Raw genomic sequence first — 21999 nt, 5'->3', positions numbered from 1 at the left:
TTGGGTTTTTATGCCTCAACCCTAATTTTGTCTTGTAGTTAATTATCTGTTTCTCAAATCAGGATCTGAAACCCAGCTCCTCTGACCTCTTTAAGCTGGGCTCTGTTTAAACTGTTTAGTGATATAGAGAGATAGAAGTGCTTTTTTGTTGTTTACACTGCACCTGATTAGAGAAATTCTAACCAAACACTCAAATATACTTCTCAATTATCATCCTCTCAAAACCTAGGAAAATGAGTGGAGTATCAAAGATTTCTTTGTATTTCAGTAGAGGCACTGTTAGAAACATCAGGAAACTCCCTTCAATACTTTTGACATTCACATTAACAGAGAAAGCAAGTTACAATTTAGTAAAATGAAATTTATTTTTAAAATGTTTTCAGGAAGCTGCAGAATGGCTAATGACTGTTTCTTGATAAGCCTGTAGTGTTAATTCTATATATGCTCCTTTCTGTGCTTCTGTTTTTGCAAAGACCTGTTTAAAAAAAAAAAACTCTATTAAGCAACATACACTAAAGTTTCCCATTTCTGCATTAGCAAAGGTCCAGTTTAAAAAGTCTTCCAAGGTTCACAATTGTTTTTCTGACTATGAAACAGTAAGCCTACTACTACATGGACCAAACAAGCTACAGTAATTCTAAACACCAGAAGAATCCTGATATGACTGCCATCTCCCTTACCTTGTTTCCAGAAAAAAATTTAAAACCTGACATTGTACTTCTTGCCAGATCGTCAAGATAAATTTAGAGGATGAAAGTCAGCAAACTAATTTTTCACTTTAAAGAATATTTTCCCCCAAATATCACAGAAAACCAGAATTAGTACCACAGTTTCTCTCTGCTCCTAGGGGGTGGGCTCATCACTGGTCATTTGTATCCTTAGAAATGCTTTTGCAGTATGCATAAAATAAGATTGGGAGAGAAGCCAGACCCACAAAACTATGTCTGTTCTGAGCATTAGGCGAAAATTATATAATGACAGAGAAATATATGTAATAAGCCCGTGGTTCTGCGAGGTATGCAGTTCAAGATGATAATGCAACCAAGGCTTAGTAATATACAAGCACCACCTTCTCCCATTCTGGACAGGAATGTGATCAGGAACATGGGCTGCCTTGTACTCCACCCTGCCCTCTGGTGACCTGATCACAAGGGAGATGCTGCTCTACTATCTGAATTGCTTGGACTCCAGCTGCAGCTCCCACACCCCCATCCCATCTGTTTCTATTATCAGATGAAGAAATATGGGGCTCTAGTTACTATTTTAAGACCACAGATTTTCTGTATGTGTCAATCTGTTTAGTTACCATTAAATATGACCCACTTCAGAATCTTCCCAACTCCATTATCACCACAAAACAGCCAGTGTGGGAAAAATCCCTTTACCTTAATTAAATGTAATCCCTCAGCAGCCTGCTCCTTGGCCTCCTGAGCAGACTGGCCATCTGGATGGAGGATGTGATATAGCTGGACCAAGCTGGTGGCATCATCGACTCTAGAGTGAAAGGGTTTACTGCTATCAGTGGGTTTTCTTCGTTTGCTTCACAGTCCTATAAATGTGTGCCAACTTTGAGTTACACTTGAGACTTTCCTCAGGCCAGAAATTTTTTAAGCCTTTAGTTTGATATTTTCAAACTTATTTTCAAAGGCATTTTCAGTAAACTGGCCAGTTTAAGCTTCATATGTACTCTAAGGTGGGCAGGAATCTGTACAGGCAGTGCCCAATTTATGAACCTGAATATAGTCTAAATGTGACTATATTCTTTTGGAAATGGAGCATCATTTCTCATAGAAACAGCATTCTTAATGGTAGATGGGTGGGTGCCAGGCCAACCCACCTCACCAGCAAATAATGTAATCTAACTCTGAGGGCAGGAATATCACCTTCATCCCACATAAGCTGGTGTGCAGGGGATGCTCAAAGCCACTAGCCTTCAAGTTCATTAGCATTGACCTCTCCTAACAAATTTTCATTAAGACTCCAAATTAATGAATAAATGCCTCTATGAGACGCCTGAGAATACAAGGAAAGACTCCCAGGCCCCAGTCTATTCATAGGAACCCATTGGTTAAAAATGAGTGTCCTAGTGAAGCAAATCTAAAATTTTGCTTCCTGCATCAGAAGGAATGTCAGGTGCTGCTTCAGCAATCTAGAATTCAGTTCTTCTGGCTTGTACTTACCTTTCTAGAAACTCTAAACAATTTTAATTAGCATAAGAATCTCCTTCGCCTTCCCCAAACCAATCACTATCTTCTCACATAGTCAACACTTGCCTGCCATCTGCCATCTCAAAGCTGAGGGGTAAATAACCTTTCTAAAATGCTTGTGCTTTTGAGGTTGTGCTATGTATACTGAGTTACTGGCTTCCAGTTGGGGTTGGAGCGGTGAAGATATCCTAATTCAGTGTTCCCCCAGCTATCTCACTAATTTTCCCCGTTTTCCTATTATACCTGCCCTGGGGGATAAAGAGTGGCCTGACAGTGTGGAAAGAGGTAAATAATTTCTCAAGCCATGGTGACCTGAGAGAAATCCTCTAGGCTTATCCCAAGGTCTGTCCACTCTCAAGGCCATCTTCTGGGAGAACTGAGAAACCAGTGCTGTTCATATAGTAAAATGTTTCAGGTAAAAAAAACTGAAACATATTCATTACAAATGCACTGTGCTTGTTATAATTTAACAGAGTCTAATAAACATGACAGCAAAATTCCCCAAATGATAACATTCTCTTTGGAGCTTTGGAGCGTAGGCATGTGGTCCTCTAAAGAGCTTAACTGGGCTTCTATATTTAGATTCCTCTTTAGGGCTTCATTACATTCATGCTAAAGTATAATGCCTGCATCTTACTGAATAAGTTAGCTTAACACCCAGCCTGTATTTGAAAATAAGAGCAAATCAATTTACATGTTCAAAAAATTTTTAAAGACTCTCAAAACCAACAGTGGGACTTGAGTCTGAAATAAACTGCAGAATCCCGTTCTGCCCTGGGTTCCATTTAGGAGGACATGCACCCTCTACTGTCTAGTCTGGGGTTTGCAGCATGCTGTCCTGGGCAGAAATCCTACAGGAATGGTTAAGTACTCAAAACTCCCTCCCGGTATACAAGTAAACTGCTTCAGATATAAAAGCTCATGTGGTAATGAGTATTACTATAATAGCCTATATTAGTACACTTTAATAAAGAACTTTAATGTTCAATTACACATTTCTTGTAATTCTAATTATTTACAAAAATATTACATGTCTTTATAATAAAATCATTTCAGAATGATTTGATCCAAAAAACTTCATAAGAAAATTCATTCACAGATGTCACTGTCGACTCACTTGAAAGTAGATCCCTTTTGAGTATCCTCATGAGTGCCAACCAGCCCCCTATTTATGTGGGATGAAGGTGTATTTCTGCCCACTGAATTGGATTATACTACACTTGCTGAAGTGGGCTGGCCTGAAGACATCTACCATTAAGAATGCTGCTTCTATGAGAAATGGTGCTGTTTCCAAATATGGGCTGTATTTCTTAGATAATACCTGTGGAACCTTCTATTTCCAAATGCCTTAGGACCTTTATGTGAATGGCTTTGATTAGATGACATGGAGGATAAGCTGAGTCACAGCCCCCTATAGTCTGAAGGCAGCCATAATCTCTACCCTCTTGTAGTTCAGACTTCTGAGTCAGTCAAGGACTTTCCGTAGAAAGTGGACTTCCTTAGAGCTGTGCTGGTTTCTTTTCCTTGTCATTTTGGCATTTCTAATCCAACTGATAGTCAAAAACAATTTTCTTTTCAGTTTCATCACAAGCTGTAAAATACACTATTGTTTCAGCTAGAAACCTGGGAGCACACCAGTTAAAATACAGTAGACGTTCCATGATTCATGCGACTTTGGGAAAAAAAAAATTGTAATTCTGTCAGTGCCTTAAAAATCTTGCAAAAGCAAGGAATATCAAAAACTGTAGTGTTTTCATAAATAATGACTTTTACTGAAAAGCCCCAGTTCCACTGGGGAAAACAAGCACCTGCCAGGGCTTATGTCTTACGTTGCCCATTTAATCCCCTTTAAGCGTCTGGAAAGTTCACTGATACCAAGGAACACCAGTGAGGCCAAGGTAAGTCAGTATTCAAGATACATAATACAGAGCCACAGCCACTTACTCTTAAAGAATCTAGCCCTGTTTAACACAGAAGCAAAGGCTGAGAAAACTGGGTTACGCTGGAAGAACAAACACATAAATAAGTGAAGGGTATTTATCACTGGACTATACACTGTCATCACTGGGAGAAAATAGCTTAAATACAGATTTACTGTAATAGAATTTCTTTTACTTACTAAGATCATACTTACAGATCTCTCTGAATCTGGTCAATCAGTAAACCATCAATCTTTTTCTTATTTACAAAATACCAAGCCATTCCACCAAAGTGTCTTGTTGAACGTAAAAGGTCATACTTCCCATGTTTATCTATGTCTTCGTAGGTCTGATGATGAATCTACCCACATAAAATGATAAAATGCAATTTTTTTCATAAACATGAAAATAAGTGAGCATTACTGGATACACAATTATTTGACTGTTGTCCCAGAAAGTATCACTAAACCAGGTCTACGTATACCTGCTTCTACTCTCTTTAACCAACAGGTATGGTTTAGATCAACCCTCCACTGTAGAAGTGTGTGCAGCCTGGAACAAGTCTGCTGCACATTTACAGCCAAACCAATTACTTTTCAGCAGCCAAGCACTATTTATGCAGCACCTATTACATATATGTAGACCACTAGAAATAATGGATAATGGTGATTATCTTGGTCATTAGAGGATTTTAAAAAATCGTTATTTTTTCACTCCTCCCTTTTCTCCCTATCCCATCAACTACCCCGTTCCACCTTATTAACTACTGTTCCTTCAGTTCTTCCAGATTGATCTTGCAAACTGAGGACTAAGATAAGGGCATTCCTGTGTTCAAAAGGTTTCAAAGGCCTGCTGACTGAAGTCCAGATTCTTGAGCCTCGCATCTGAAGTCACCTGTCACATGGCCCCATTTACTTTTCTAGCTTAACCTTGAACACCTCCCATACATTTATATTGCATGTAAAAGCAAACCAGATAACTGGCCATTTGCAAGCACACTTTGTTTCCTCTCCCTGCCTGAAACACCTCTTCTCACCCAACTTCACAATGTTCCTTGCCCTTCTAGAACCCTGTTCAAGACCCATATGAAACCTTCACTGAGAGCACTTTCTAATCTTCTCTTAGCACCTAACATCTTAAACCTAAGGTGATAGTTATCTGCATACTCATCTAGCACCCTTCTCACAATCATTTCTGGACTGCAAGCTTTGATAGTACATCTTACGCTAGTTCATGTCATCACCTATGCTATCCACAATACTATCTTATACATAGAGAGCACTACATGATTACTTATTAAATTGAATTGTAAAATAGATTTTGGCAAATTTTAGTAAATGACTGTTCCTGTATGATAAAATGAAAAGAGAAGCAGCTCTGCTATAAAGTTTGGATCCTTAATGCTGCCACCTACTAGCTGTGCAACTTGCACCACGCTACATAACTCTCCAAGCTTAAATTCTCCCATCTTTAATTCAAGGGCTGTTGTGAGGATAAAATATCTGGTATACATAAGGTAATCAATAGATGTTCAGTTATGATAGATGTTCTTCCCTTCTGCAAAAATCCTACTCATAACCATACTTAAGCCCACACTTTAGAAACTATAAAATATACTCACTTTGATATATTCAGCAGAATCTGGCTCAAACTGGGCAACACAGAGATTGAGGACATCAACATGTCGGTCCTGGCTGTACATGTTCTAAAACCACGAAGCATAGTTGGAATTAGATGAGAAAAATCAACACCTGCCCTGATGCCATGACAGATGTGCCCATCCACTTCTGTGCCCAGTAAGAGGCAGGCAGAAATCATACAGGCTTCATAATTGTCACACCAAATTCAAATCCCAGCTAAGCCAATTGCAAGATAACAGTAGAGTCATTATTAGAAACATGTATCTGTGTTTACCAAAGCAGAATGCCCTGCAGCACCAGAACCAACTTGTTCCACAAAGAAACCATCACTACTGACTCAATGAAACTAAAGTCACCTTACCCTAAGATTTTCTTCCTTGAAAATTACTGGTGTTAAAACTCTACGGCCTTCTTTTGGAAAATAAATTTGTATCATCCTGTCCCGTTCTTCCCAAGAAGCTTTGCGTAGTGTGCCACTTGGTTCTCTGACAACAATAAAACGCTCCTGAAATAGAACACAATTGAGGGTAAGTTTGTGGAGACTTATTTCTAGTTCCAATGTTCCACTAAGCACCATTATAATTTGCAATCAAAATATAAAATGCATCTGGGAGATAGAAAATGCAATCATATATGATAATTTTAAACCTCAAAGACTTGGCAAGATTTGATACTTCTTTCACTAATCACTGCCGTGCCTTTGACAATCAGAAATCTAAAATGAAAGTATTTACTAACTGCCAACTATGGTCCTAAAGTGGGTTTAATACATAAAATGGTTCAAGGGAAAAAAGCTGGTCAGATTCATCTAAATCCATTTCAGAGGAAAGAAGTGCTATGAGATCTTTTAAATTGCTTCACTTTCCCATCCCATCCTAAAGTCTCACTGAAACAGACTTTACTACTTTGTGATCTACTTCTAAAGTCCCTGGGATAAAAGGAAAAAACCCAAGAATGTGGAGTCTTAATTCCACACCTCTATAATTCCTCGAATTGACATGAGACATAAATGTGTAAGAGACTGACTAGTCCACCTGCCTCTGGTCTCTTCACTCTTCCAACTACCAAGTCCTAGGCTATGAGCTCACTTCCCTCAGAATTCTACCCACTGTTTGTGCCAGTTGACTGGCAATTTATCATGTGTAAGATTTTTTTAATTTTACTTATTTGACAGAGTGTGCAAACACAGGCAAGAAAGTGGCAGAGGGAGAGGGAGAAGCAGCTCTCTGCCGAGGAGGGAGCCTGATGCAGGGCTCGATCATGGGATCCTGGGATCATGACCTGAGCTGAAGTCAGACGCTCAACCAGCTAAGCCACCCAGGTGCCCCCACGTGCAAGATTCTTGACACTGCTCAGATACTGTCAGAGAGCTGAAAAGGGGCAGGAACTGCATATTACAATTCATTGCAACACGCAGTGATTACACAGAATTTTGCACATAGCAGGTAACTGATACACATCTGATTAATGTTTAAATTAACCAAACGGTACTTTCAAGTTTTCGGGTGTAAGAGTCTCTGAATGTGTTCTTAGGATAATATAATTAAAACTATGATCAAGTACTACAAATAAAACATAACATGTCTAAATAACAATTATTCCTCAAAAGGAGTGTGGTAATTTGAATTCTAAGTCCTTTCTCCATTTCAGGTTATAAGATGTTCCCATAAACAGCCTTCAAAGCACCCCAAAGCAAAAATTTTAATTAAAATGAAACTGTGATCTCTGTTCATCATGTCAGGTGTACAGGTGGCTGATATACAGACGTGGACATCGCTCAAATCATGTCTTCTAACCATAATCACAGATGACAAAAAGACTAATGTGGGGTGGCCCTTCTCCCAACCACAGCATTACGCACTATTCTGCATTTTGTGGGCTACCTTGTAAATTGCTTGTTTCACCCTCAGTTGAAAAAATTCAATACAAAAGTGATCTATTTTATAAGTGCCGGAGTGTTCTTTTGGAACTGGCCATCAAAGGAAGAGGATCTAGAGAATAAAATCCAAAACAGAAGCAGCAGTGGTGTCTGAAAATTAGGGAAAACCTGTCATTCTTGCTGCAAATTCTAAAAAGTGAAAATCCTTTGGGAAGTCTGGGTATCAAGAATTTACAGGAAAGAAACCACTTTCTCAAAATGTTTCAGCTAATGGGGTTAGCCTAACTTGGGTAGAAAGAATCCCCTTCTCCCATTGCCTTGAAGATTTCTGCCTATTTGTGGTCTGGAGATGGGTTTCTGTCTGTAAACCCCGAGTTCTGTCTTAGCACACCTGTCTCTGTCTCTGCAGTCAGTCTGGAATAAAGTGGGTCCGTAATCTGTAAGGAAATGGTAACATGCTGATGTAGGGCTGGTCTGCATTTCTCTTCTTCCTTATGCTGGGCTGGATCTTCCAGAAGGGTCTCACCCAGTCACAGGAATTCTGGTTTGGAAGATTCAGAGATACCGGGTCACAATGATGTTGACCCTCATCCCTCGGGCCCATCTCCACATATTTCAAATAAAGATCATTTTGCAATTAGACATGTACTCACCCGGTGTGGTATGCTATATGATATATCAGTAAATACGTATTTGGCTGTTTCTGTTCCTTCCAATATCTTATCTTCAGCTAACACATCATTTATTGGCACTCGTTCTTCCAGAACTGGTGGCATTTTTAATCGTACTTTAGCTGCCTCAATTGCTTTTCTTGTAGCCTAAAAAAATAAAATATTTCTTAAAGAGAGCCACAGGGTTACAAACCAGAAAGATCTTTTGACAAAAGCAGACGCTGATTTAAAAAATGCCAAGAACTACAGAGAAGAAGAAGCTGTAGCCACTAAGTGAAAAGGCTCCCGGGCCCTGGCCTTTGCAAACTCTGTGGTGTGGCGGAGAGTACCACCTGCAGGTTCAACCATTCTCAACATAGCAAAGGGATACTCTGAGACAGACCGAGGGCCACAAAAGCTGCCTGAAATAGAATAAAGGATTTCATTTATTGTGCATGTACTATGCACCATATATTGTTCAAATACTCTGAATGTATCCGCCTCATTTAATGCCTACAACTACCTTCTGAGCTAGGTGACACTTCATGGAAGAGAAAACTGAGGCATACACAAGTTAAGTAAACTGCTACAAAGTTGCAGCACTGAGATTTGAGCCCTGGCAACCCAACTCCTGAGCCCATGCTCTTAACCACTGACCACACTGCTCCATGCCATACTGTTAGCAGTGATTACCTCTGAGAAGTGAAAATGGGACTTTTTACTCTTCTTGGGATGTACTATTAGATATCTGAATGTTTTGCTATGACTGTAACTTACTTTTGAATTAGAAAAAGGAGAAATAATGCTTCATAGATTCATACATCAAAGCATTTTCCATAAACCACTCATACCCATGACTCCAGGAGGACCCTGGTACCTAGAGTAGGATGTGGTTCAGCAATATCTCATAATCCCACCAAAGCATTCAGCCTCAAAGAAGCTCACAGAAGAGGTTTCTTAGGAAGGAAGCTCAGCCAGGCAGGACAAAGGAAGGATGCTCAGCCAGGTTTGGGAGCAAAGGAGGCTCTATGTGGACACATAGGCCTGACCCACATCCTCCAATCTGCCTATTTTCGGCCATGCTCCCTGCTTCTCTCTGCCTGCCTGCTCCCATTTCTTTTCTCAATCTGTGCCTGGAAGTCCCATCATGAGTGCTTATGGAAGAGCAGCTATCACTCTGGAGGGGCCTCTGGAAATCTTGTGTATTAACCCTTTCAAGAAAGGCATTCTACCAATATTTCTACATTTACATACCTCCTCCAACTGTGCCTGGGTCATTAGCTTATAGGTTGGTGGCTTCAGTTCTTGTATAGCTGGCTTAAAAACCTTCTGCAAATTCAAGCCTGTCATCTTGATGAGTAGGTTTTGGACTTCCTCATCCATAAATGTAGGTTTCTTGATCTCTGAACTACCAGATTCTGTTAACATGGATTTTAGTAAATAAGAAGATAATAAAAATGATAAGCTAATAAGATCTCTGAACAGAAAAGCTAACAGAAATGATTAACAAAATGTCTACCTCAATATGTATAATGTTAATACCTATAAACTCCATTCATTCATTCCTTGATGAAATTTACTGCACATTTACAAAAATAGTAATGAGAATACTACCAAAAAAGGCACTCAAAATCTAGTGGAGAAAGCAACACAAAAAAGTAATTAAGGGGTGTCAGGTGGCTCAGTTGGTTATGCGTCCACTCTTGGTTTCAGTTCAGGTTGTGATCTCAGAGTCATGAGACCAAGCTCTACATTGGGCTCAGCACTCAGCACAGAGGCAGCTTGAGACTCTCCTCCTTCTGCCCCTCTTGTTTTGGGGATTTCTCTCTCTCTCTCTCTCTAAAATAAAATTTTTTAAAGTAATTAATGTGGGGCACCTGGAATCAGTAGAGCATGTGGCTCTTGATCTCGAGGTGGTAAGTTTGAGCTCCATGTTGGATGTGGAGAAATCTTAAAAATAAATTAATAAGGGGTGCCCAGGTGGCTCAGTCAGTAAGTGTACACTCTTGGTTTCAGCTTGGGTGACGATCTCATGGGTTGTGGGATCGAGCCCCACGTTGGGGTGTAATCTTGGCAGGGAATCTGCTTGAGGACTGTTTCCCTCTCAAATACATAAATCAATCTTTAAAATAAAAAAAGTAATGTAATAATAATAATATTTACAGAGTTGTCTCCTAGATGCTAGGCATTACATACATTTTCAGGAAATGTTTTCAGGAGTATTTACAACTCACAAAATAAGATAAATAAGGATATTGAAGCCTGCCTAAAGACAACCAGCTGTTAAGTCACAGAGTCAGGATTTAAACCAAAGTTTGTTTCTAGAAACTAGAACAACTCTAGTCTATCTTGGTGCTCCCCAGTGCAAGTGCTACATACATATTCTCAGAGAAGAGAAGGCCATGGCAGGTCAAAGGTAGCTTCTCCAGGGGCCTGAACAGGACAGAGAAAAAAAGGGAAGGAAATTCCAGATTAAGGGGCTGCAACTAGGAAACACAGGCTTGGATCACTGGACGTGAGACTGAAAAGGCCATGCGGTGTCACAGAAGAGCCATGGGCAGGAGAGGAGACCCGGATATCACTGCTGCCTTACAGTTTACCCATCCGTTTATCTAACTTCCTCTATTTCCATCAGGAAAAAAAAAATGGGGGAAAAATACCATTCCTTCCCAGCCACTTCTTCCTCTGCTAGTCCTATAAATGTTGATGGCCCTAAAAATTCTGAACCATACTCTTCTCCTTTCTTACATTCTTGCTGTATGATATTCTCGCCACCTATAACTTTAATTACTTCTATATGCTGGGGACCCTAAAATCTGAATCTTCTTCCAGTCAAGATCATCTTCAATCCACCTACCCCGTGGATATCTCATGTGTACTTCAGTATTTCTTCTGTCTCAAATCTGCTTTTCCTATTTTTCCCTATTTTAGTAGCATCCAACAGGTCATGTGGGCCAGAAACCTTACAGACATTCCTGACTTTTCCTTTACCCTCCACATCTAGCCAACAGCAGTAGTAACAGTAACAGCAATGATAACTAACATTAGCAATGATATCTAATATAGTAGATATCTACTATATGCCACGACTTACTGAGTTAAATACCTTACATATTAAGCACATCAAATCCTCACAACCACCCTGGAAATACTAGTTATCCCCATTTTATTAAAAAAAAAAAACAGAAAACACTAATATAGAATATACTGCCTATTATACCTCATAAATCTCTCTTTAATCTTCTATTTCCTACTGCCATTACTCTGATCGAGGCCATCCTCATCTCTTGGCTTAACCTCCTAACCAGTCTCCCTGGTCCACGGAACAACCAGAATAATCTCTTAAAAATGTAGCCAAAACAATAGAAAAGGTTAACAAAACTAAGAGCTGGTTCTTTGAAAAGATAACAAAATTGGCAAACTTTCAGCTAGGCTAAGCAAGAAAAGAGAGAGGATCCAAATCAAGAAAATTATAAATGAAAAAGGAAACGATACAACTCACGATACAGAAATACAAAGGATCCTAAGAAGCTAATGTGAATAATTATGTAGCAACAAACTGGACAGCCTAGAAGAAACAGGAAAATTCTTCAAAACATGCAACCTATCAAGACTGAGGAAGAAACAAAAAATCTGAACATACCTATTACTACTAAGGAGTTTCAATTAGCAATAGTAAATCTCCCAACAAAGAAAAGCCCAGCAGCAAATGACTTTACAGGTTAATTCTACCAAACATTTGAAGAAGAATTAATGCCAATCCTTTTTAAACTCCTCCAAAAAACTGAACAGGAGGGAATATCCCCGAACTCATTTTACTAGACTAGCATTATCTTGATACAAAAGCCAGATTCTGGGCAGCCCTGGTGGCGCAGCGGTTTAGCGCCGCCTGCAGCCCAGGGTGTGATCCTGGAGACCCTGGATCGAGTCCCATGTCAGGCTCTTTCTGTGGAGCCTGCTTCTCCCTCTGCCTGTATCTCTGCCTCTCTCTCTCTGTGTCTCTATGAATAAATAAATAAAATCTTTAAAAAAAAAAAAACAAAAAAAAAACAAAAGCCAGATTCTACAGCCATACCACTTTGAATGCACTCAATCTAGTCTAATACTAAAGCTAAAAAAGGACACTATCAGAAACTATAGGCCAATAACCCTGATAACTATAGATGTAAAAGTTCTTAACAAAATACCTGTAAACCAAATTCAGCAGCACACTGAAAAGATCATTCACCATGATCAAGTGAAATTTATCCCTGGGATTCAAGGATAGTTTGACATATACAAGTCAACGTGATACATCACAATGAATAGAATGATAGAAAAATCATATATCATTTCAATAGATGCAGAAGAAGCATTTGACAAAGTTCTCCGTCAGTTCATGATAAAAGCTCTTAACAAATCAGGTACAGAAGAAACATACCTCAACATAATATATACCAAACCCACAGACTAAAAGCCTTTCCTCTAAGTTTGGGATTAAGACAAGGATGTCTCCTATTGAAATAATGCTGCAAGTCCTAGCCAATCAATTAGGCAAGAAAAAAAAATAAAAGATATCAGAATTTGGGAAGGAATAAGTAAAACTGTCTCCAATTAGTTGCAAACAATAGGATTTTATATGCAGAAAATGCTAAAAACTCCACCAAAAAACTCCCAGATCTAATCAACAAATTCAGTAGAGTTGCAGGATATAAAATAAACATTTAAAAATTGGTAGCATTTCTATAGTAATAAGTTCTGTGACAAAGAAAGCAAGCAATCTCACTGACAGTTGCATCAAAAACAATAAAATACTAAGGAATAAATTTAGCCAAGGAGGTAAAAGATCTCTATATACTAAAAACTAAAAGACACTGATGAAAATCAAAGAAGAGGAATGCAGGAAGGATGGTGGAGTGCGAGGATCCTGAGCTTACCTCATCCCATGGCACACTGAGGTAATAATTACATGCGTGGCAATTATGAAAATGAACTGAACACTGGCTAAACGGATCTTCCACAGCTAATTATAGAATGAAGGCCATAGTCAGGAACCAAACCCCTCGTTCAACAAAACAAAGAAAAGAACAGAGGAGCAAGATCAGACCACAAGATGTAACTCCCCCAGCCCTGGGAGACCCATACTGGAAAAAGGAGTTCCTATAAGGTCTGGCTTTGAAAATCAGTGGGGCCGATTTTAAACTCTGGGAGAGCCAGAAGTTAAAAAACTGAAACAATGCCCATAAAGACCCAGCATGCTAAATAACTCACCTCAGACACAGCAAAAAAAAAAGTAGCAGTCTGAAAAGTGCCTGGGGCATATGTGAAAGAGACTTCCTGCCTAACCTAAGGACCTATGCCAGAAAGACAGGAATCTGCAGGAACTTTCAGGAACAAAACTGATGGTGGACACCATTCTTTTTGCCCTCCCCAAGACTACACAGCCAGACACTTTTGGGAACCAGTTCTAACATACTCTCCATCTACCTTGCTAGCACCGGGTGCCTTGCTGTGGTGTTGCCCTGTGGACCTGTCCCACCCAACCCACCTACATTGACAGGCACCCTGCCAAAGAAACTCCTGTCATGGAGAGAGTAGGGGAGATAATACCACACACCAGCATGTGCTCAATTCCTGCAGCTAGGCCTCTTACCTGCCTACACAGGGAGCAAATCCCGCCCTCTTCAGTGGGCCCACAGCTGTCACAGCAGCTAACTGCAGACAGCCAGACCACTTACCAGCAAGTCCACAGCAGCAGCAGCCAGACCTTTCAACAGTAAAGATAGCAAATGCTGTCCAGTGTACTTGCAGTTAACAAAGCAGGATACTGAGCCAGCTGAGCTCAGGTCCAGTCCCGACCACCAGTACAGCATGCCCACAACAATCAATATGAAGGTGCATACAGCTCACACAGCTGGTCTCGTGACAAGAGGTGTGGTACAGGACACCACAGGACCTCTTCTACACAAAAACACTACGTTTGAAAAGTCTTGAAAGAATGAAACAAAATCACAGAAAAAGATCTAAACAAAATAGAGATAAAGAATATCCCTAATAAAAAGGTCAAAGTAACATTTATAAAGATACTCAACTGGACTTAAGAAAAGAACAGATGAATTCATAACTTTGACAAAGATAGAAAATATAATAAAATAGCCAGTCAGAGCTCAAGAATACAAAACTGGGAGGTCAAATATGCTAGAGGGAATCAACAGCAGATTATAAAATGCAGAAGAATGGATCAATGAGCTGGAATACAGCGTAATGGAAAGCAGCCAAGCTGAACAACAGGAAAAAAAAAAAAAGTGAGAATAGGGATCCCAGAAGAAAAAGTGAGAGACAAGGGGGCAGAAAACTTATTTGAAGAAATAATAGCTAAAATTCAGGAAACACAAAAATCCCAAAAAGGTCCATGCTCTGACACATAATAATTTAAAGTATTTAAAATTCAGAATTTAAGATAAAGAGAAAATATTACAAGCAACAAGAGAAAACCAAGCAGTTACACACAAGGGAAACCATGTAACGCTGTCACCTAATTTTTCAGCAAAAACTGAAGGTGAGAAAGGAATGGCAGAACATATTCAAAGTGCTGAAAGGAAAAAACTTACAACCACGAATACTCTCCCCTGCAAGATTATCCACCATTCAGAATTAGAGAGACAGAGATACCTGGACAAACAAAAATTAAAGGAGTTCATTACCACTAAACCATCCTTTAAAAAAAAAAGTTAAAGGAAATTCTTTAAGCAGGGGGAAAAAACTTAAGCAGGGAGAAAAAACTACAAGTCAGAAAATTGTGAAAGGAAAAAGTTTCACTAGTAAGAGCAAACATATAGTAAAAGTAGTAGGTTAATCACTTTATAAAGTCAGTATGGATGTTAAAACACAAAAGCAGTATAATCAATTATACCTACTAAAATTAGGAAAAAATAGGGGATACACGAAATAAAAAAATGTATAATATGACATCATATATATTAAAAGATAGAGAAAGTAAGTAGTAACTTAGTACTTTTATAATGTATTCAAACTTAAGCAGCCATCAACTTAAAAGGGACTGCTATACACCCATGATGTTATATATGAAACCCATGGTAACCACAAATCAAAAACCTATAGTACACAAAAGATAAAAAGAAAACCAAACATGACACTAAAGAAAGCCACCAAACAAGTGAAGAGAGCCAAAGAACAAGGAACAGAGAACTACAAAGACCACCAGAAAACAACTAATGAAATAGCAATAAGTACAATACCTATCAATAATTACTTTAAATGTAAGCGGAATAAATGCTCCAAACAAGAGACATAAGGTGGCAGAATAGATTTAAAAAACCACAAACACCCAAGACCTATCTATGTGTTGCCTACAAGAGACTCATGGCAGAACTAAAGACACACAGCCACTGAAAGTGAAATGATGGGAAAAGATATTCCATGTAAATGGAAGGGGGGAAAAAGCCAGAGTAGCAATACATGTATCAGACAAAATAGATTTGAAAACTAAGACTGTAGGGGTGCCTGGGTGATTCAGTCAGTTGAGCATCCAACTCTTGGTTTTGGCTCAGATTGTGATTTTGCAGTCATGGGATCAAGCCCCATATCCGGCTCCATACTCAGCAGGGAGTCTGCTTCAGATTCTCTCTCCCTCTCCTTCTGCCCCATGTACTACATGCAAATGTGTGCAGAGGCTCTAAATAAATAAATAAATAAATAAATAAATAAATAAATAAATAAATAAAATCTTTTAAAAAATAAACTGTAGCAAGAAATAAAGAATGGTATTACATAATGATAAAGGTATTCAATCCAACAAGATGATATAACAATTGTAAATATCTATGTACCCAACAATGAGGCACCTAAATACATATAGCAAATATTATCAGACATAAGGGGAGAAACTGACAGCAATAAAAAAATAACAGGGCACTTTAACACCCCTCCTTACTCAAAGGATGGACCATCCAGGCAGAAAATCAATAATAAGGAAACAATGTCTTTGAATGCCACATTAGATCAGATGAACTTAGTAGATATATACAGAGCATCCCATCCAAAAACAAAAGAATATACACTATTTTCAAGTGTTCATGAAGAATCTCCTGGATAGATCACATGTTAGACCACAAAACAAGTCTCAATAAATTTAAGAAGACTGAATCATGTCATACATCTTTCCCAACCATAACAGTACAAAACTAGAAATCAATTACAAGGAAAAAGAAAGAAAAAACACAAACACATTGAGGCTAAACAACATGCTACTAAACAATCAATGGGCCAACAAAGAAATCAAAAAGGAAATAAAAAAATATTATGAGAACAAATGAAAATGGTAACACAACAGCCCCAAGTCTTTGGAGCACAGCAAAAAGCAGTTCTATGAGAGAAATTTATAGCAATACAGGCCTACCAAAGAATCAAGAAAAACCTCAAATAAACAACCTAATCTTACATCTGAAGGAACTAGAAAAAGAACAACGCCCGACATCAGATAGAATAAAATAATAAAGTTTAGAGCAGAAATACATGAGACAATTTTAAAAAATGGAAAAGGTCATTGAAACCAAGACCCGGTTAACTGATAAGATAAACAAAATTGATAAACCTATAGCCTGACTCATGAAGAAAAAGAGTACTCAAAATCAGAGATAAAAGAGGAGAGGTAACAACCAATATCACAGAAATACAAAGGATTATATGAGACTACTATAAAAAATTATATGACAACCTAGAAGAAATGGATAAATTCCCAGAAATATACAATGTTACAAAACTGAAGCAGGAAGAAACAGAAAATCTATATAAACTCTTTATGAGTAATAAGGTTAAGTCAGTAATTAAAAAAATTCCCAACAAACACAAGTCAAGACTAGATGGATTCACAGGCTAAAACCCACCAAACATGTAAAGAGTTAATACGTATTCTCCTCAAACTATTCTAAAAAGATAGAAGCAAGCTTCCAAATACATTCTATGAGGCCAGTATTACCCTGATACCAAAACCAGAAAGACACTTTAAAAAAGCAAGCAAGCAAGCAAGCAGACACAGGCCAGTATCCCTGATGAATCCACATTCAATTAATCTAAGATAGAGGAGGCAAGAATATACAACAGAGAAAAAAACAGTCTCTTCAATAAATGGTGCTGGAAAAACCGGACACCTACATGCAAAAGAATAAAGGGGGACCACTTTCTTACACTATACACAGAAATTCAAAGTGGATTGAAGACCTAAAATATGAGATACAAAACCGTAAAACTCAGAGCAAAAAAAAACTGGCAGTAATTTCTCTGACATCAGCCATGGCAACATTTGTCTAGATATATCTTCTCAGGAAAGGGAAACAAAAGCAAACATAAATTATTGGAACTACATCAAAATAAAAATTTTGCACAGCAAACAAAACCATCAACAAACGAAAAGGCAACCTACTAAATGGGAGAAGATTTTGCGAATGATGTATCAGATTAAGGATTAATATCCAAAATATATAAAGAACTTAATACAACTCAACACCAAAAAACCCCCAAACGGTCTGATTAAAAATGGGCTAAAGACCTAAACAGACATTTTTCCAAAGACATACAGATGGCAACAGACAACAGACATAAGAGAAGATGCTCAAGGGATCCCTGGGTGGCGCAGCGGTTTAGCGCCTGCCTTTGGCCCAGGGCACGATCCTGAAGACCCGGGATCGAATCCCACATCGGGCTCCCAGTGCATGGAGCCTGCTTCTCCCTCTGCCTGTGTCTCTGCCTCTCTCTCTCTCTCTCTCTCTGTGTGTGACTAATAAAAAAAAAAAAAAAAAAAAAAAAAAAAAAAAAGAGAAGATGCTCAATATCACTAATCATCAGGGAAATGCAAATCAAAACCACAAAATGGCAAAAAGACAAACCAGTGTTGGCAAGGACATGGAGGAAAAGAAACTCTAGTGCACTGCTGGTGGGAATGTAAATTGGTGCAGTCACTGTGAAAACCAGTATGGAGGTTCCTCAAAAAACGAAAAACAGAAATATCATATAACTCAGTAATTCTACTCTACTGGGCATTTACCCTCTCCAAAACAAAAATACTGATTTGAGAAGATATATGCACCCCTATGTTCACTGCAGCATAATTTACAATAAGCAAGATATAAAAGCAACCCAAGTGTCCACTGATAGATGAATGAATAAAGAGGATGTGGTATGTATATACCTCTCTCTCTCACACACACACACACACAAACACACTATGGAATATTACTCAGCCAAAAAAAAAAAAAGAAAAGAACGAGAGCTTGCCATTTGCAATAACATGGTTGGACCTAGAGAGTACAATACTAATTAAAATAAGTCAGAGAAAGACAAACGCTGTATATTTTCACCATATGTGGAATCTAAAAATCAAAACAAATGAATAGGGGCACCTGAGTGGCTCAGTTGATTAAGCAACTGCCTTCAGCTCAGGTCCTGGGATCAAGCCCCATATCAGGCTCCCTGCTCAGCAGGGAGTCTGCTTCTCCCTCTCCTTCTGCCTCTCCCACCCCTCCCCACCTCTACCTCTCCCCCTGCTCGTGTACACTCTCTCTCTTCCTTAAATAAATAGATGTAAATAACTATGCAATGATATTAAAACAAAAAAAACCAGAACAAATGAATAAACAAAGAGAAAGCAGAATCAGAACCATGAATACAGAAAACAAATTGATGGTTGCCAGAGGGAAGATGGGTGCGAGGTCAAATGGGCCAAGGCCAGTGGGAGATCAGACTTCCAGTTATGGAAAGAATAAGTCTCAGGTATAAAAGGTACAGCTTAGGGAATATACTCAAAGGAACTGTAATAGCACTGTATGGTGACAGATGGTAGCTGAACTTGTGAGCACAGCATAAGGCACAGACTTATTGAATTACTATGCTATACACCTGAAATGTAACATTGTGTCAATTATACTTCAATTAAAAAAAAGAGAGAAAGATCTTGCAATTTGTGACAACGTGGATGGACCATGGGGGCATTAAGTAAAATAAACCAAGAGAAAGACAAATACTGCATGATCTCAACTATATGTGGAATCTTAAAACAAACAAGAACTCACAGAAAAAGAGATCAGACTTGTGGTCTTCTAGTTACCAGAGAACAGGGCATGAGGGGGAACTGGATGAAGGTGGTCAAAAGGTACAAACTTCCAGTTAAAAGAAGAACTAGGATGTAATATATTACATGATGGATACAGTTAACACTGCTGAATGATATCTATGAAAGTTGTTAAGAAAGTAAATCCTAAGGGTTCTCATCACAAGAAAACTTTTTTTCTTTGTATCTACATGAGAGGAAAGATGTAAACTAAACTTATAGTGGTAATAATTTCATGATATATGAAGTCAAGTCATTGTGTTGCACACTGTGAACTTATACAGTACTGTATGTTAAATATGTCTCAGTAAAACTGAAAATTAAAAAAAATGTAATCAAGGTTCATGTTTAAAACTCACCAATGAAAAAATAAATAAATAAAAAAAATAAATAAAACTCACCAACGACTTCCAACTTCATTTAGAAAAAAAACTAAGGTAGTCTGCTTACTTCACGTGCTCCCCACTAAACAATGTGCTCCTCCGAAGGCCAGACGTGGTCTTGAACTCACCTCTGGAACCCAGCACTTCAGACAGTATGTGCTCAGCACTGCTCTTTCCTCAATCTCACCATTTCCCCAGCTTGAATTACCACTTTCATTTAATTTTTAGATTTTATTTATTTATTCACGAGAGACACAGAGAGAAAGAGAGAGAGAAAGAGAAAGAGAGAGAGAGAGAGAGAGGCAGAAACAGGCATTGGGAGAAGCAGGCTCCATGCAGGGAGCCCGATGTCGGACTCAATCCTGGGACTCCAGGGTCATGCCCTGAGCCCAAGACAGATGCTTAACTGCTGAGCCACCCAGACGTTCCACTTTTACTTTAAAATAGGAAAAATTAGATTTTTTAGATTTAAATCTAAAATTAGATTTTTAAAAAAGATTTTATTTATTCATTCATTCATTCATTCATTCATTCATTCATTCATTCATAAGAGACAGAGAGAGAGGCAGAGACACAGGCAGAGGGAGAAGCAGGCCCCATGAAGGGAGCGCGACGTGGGACTCGATCCCGGGACTCCAGGATCACGCCCTGGGCCGAAGGCATGAGCCACCCGGGCGGGCGTCCCAGAGTTACCACTCTGACCCGACGCTTCTCACTTTAGATACAACCGTGTTTGGGGTCATCCTGTGTACCTACATCTGACTGTGTACCTACACTCAAATTTCACAAGTACCTCACATTTAATATGTGCAAACACAGACGTTTAATTCTGCCTCCTTTCCAATCTCACCTCACCTACTCCCTCTGCATCCCTCACCCCTTCATTCCTCCCGCCAAAAAAAAAAAAAAAAATCTTACAATTAACGTTGTCTGTCTTGGTATAAATGGGAATACTTCCCACTCAAACGTTCAAGCCGGAAACCTGAGACGTGGGGCTGACTTCTCCTTTCAGACCTGGAGCCCAGCCATACCCAAGCCTCACCAACCAAGGAGTCCCACCTCAAACGCGGGTTTCCAGACTCCCTGTGTTCAGTCTCCCGTCAGCACTTTGGCCTAGGCTGCCCCGGCACGGCGAGCCAGGTCTCAGCTCTGGTCCTAGGTCCAGGGACCCTTCCCGGTCCTTCCGACCAAGTCTGCGCGCCGCTCTGGGTCACGCTGCACTGCCCCTTCCCCACTGCGCCAGCGGTCCCCTCAAGGGCAGACTCGCTGGGCTGGCCGTGTCCCCTACGTGCAGCACGGCGCTGGCAGACTTCCGAGCTCGGGCACTGCTGGCGACCACAGACCCCGCCCGACAAGGTGCAGGAGCCGGCCCGGCCTGCGCGCGCAGCTAGAAGAGCGGCGCACGGCGGGGAGGGGCCCGCGGCCGCGCGCTGTCGCCGGCCGGAAGCGAGCGCTAGGACTCCCCGGACCACGCGCCCGCGGACATCTGGCCGGTCACTTACCCGCCTCGGAAGCAAGCCGACGGCATGGCAGCCCCACCCCGCAGGGCCCTGGCGGCGGCTGGAGCAGGGCGCCGAGCTGGGGCCGAATTCGGGCCCGGAAACAGCCCCGCTCCGAGTTCCGAGAACCTGTCAGGAGGCTCCACAGCGTCACAGACGTTCTGAGGGCCGCCATGACTATCCGGAGGTGGCGGGGAGGGGCACCTGCGCCGGAAGCAGCTGGAAGCAACCGGGCCTCGCGAGGTTCGCGCGGCATTCTGGGAAATGTAGTCTGGTTGAGGGAGGCGGGAGGCAAAACTGAGCAACTTTACGATTCCTTGTAGACCTCTCCTGCGCCTGTGGAAAAGATTAGTGTCCTCTGTCTTGTTGATTTTCACCATTCTCATTGGTGTGAGGTGGTATCTCATTGTGGTTTTTTTTTCTTTTTTCATTGTGGTTTTGATTTGTATTTCCCTGATGGCCAGTGATGCGGAGCATTTTCTCATGTGCTTGTTGGCCATGTGTATGCCCAGGGCAGGGAACAACAAATGTTGGAGAGGATGTGGAGAAAGGGGGACCCTCTAGCACTGTTGGTGGGACTGTGAACTGGGGCAGCCACTCTGGAAAACTGTGTGGAGGTTCCTCAAAGAGTTAAAAATAGACCTGCCCTACGACCCAGCAATTGCACTGTTGGGGATTTACCCCAAAGATTCAGATGCAATGAGACGCCGGGACACCT

The 21999-nt window shown here is 40.1% G+C and overlaps 1 protein-coding gene across 3 annotated transcripts; it reads right to left on the bottom strand.

Moving 5' to 3' along the window:
* Positions 1-340: 340 nt before the first annotated feature.
* On the bottom strand, positions 341-21488 carry MRPS22 (mitochondrial ribosomal protein S22). Of its 3 annotated transcripts, none has more exons than XM_026018573.2 (8): positions 21285-21488; positions 9550-9713; positions 8299-8463; positions 6128-6271; positions 5748-5831; positions 4342-4487; positions 1386-1494; positions 341-475 (listed from the first exon to the last, which is right to left on the bottom strand). In XM_026018573.2, the coding sequence occupies exons 1-8, from the start codon at positions 21454-21456 to the stop codon at positions 380-382; spliced, it is 1080 nt and encodes a 359-aa protein (XP_025874358.2). In that variant the 5' UTR covers positions 21457-21488; the 3' UTR covers positions 341-379. The 3 variants fall into 3 exon arrangements, with proteins under 3 accessions (XP_025874358.2, XP_072583065.1, XP_072583066.1); XM_072726964.1 differs by lacking the exon at positions 21285-21488 and adding an exon at positions 20842-21217; XM_072726965.1 differs by lacking the exon at positions 21285-21488 and adding an exon at positions 10675-10728.
* Positions 21489-21999: the final 511 nt, after the last annotated feature.

The sequence above is a fragment of the Vulpes vulpes genome, chromosome 11 (assembly GCF_048418805.1).
Source record: "Vulpes vulpes isolate BD-2025 chromosome 11, VulVul3, whole genome shotgun sequence".
In the NCBI taxonomy this organism is placed as follows: domain Eukaryota; kingdom Metazoa; phylum Chordata; class Mammalia; order Carnivora; family Canidae; genus Vulpes; species Vulpes vulpes.
The sequence above is the reverse complement of the archived record's forward strand: the minus strand, read 5'-3'. Positions and strand labels throughout refer to the sequence as shown.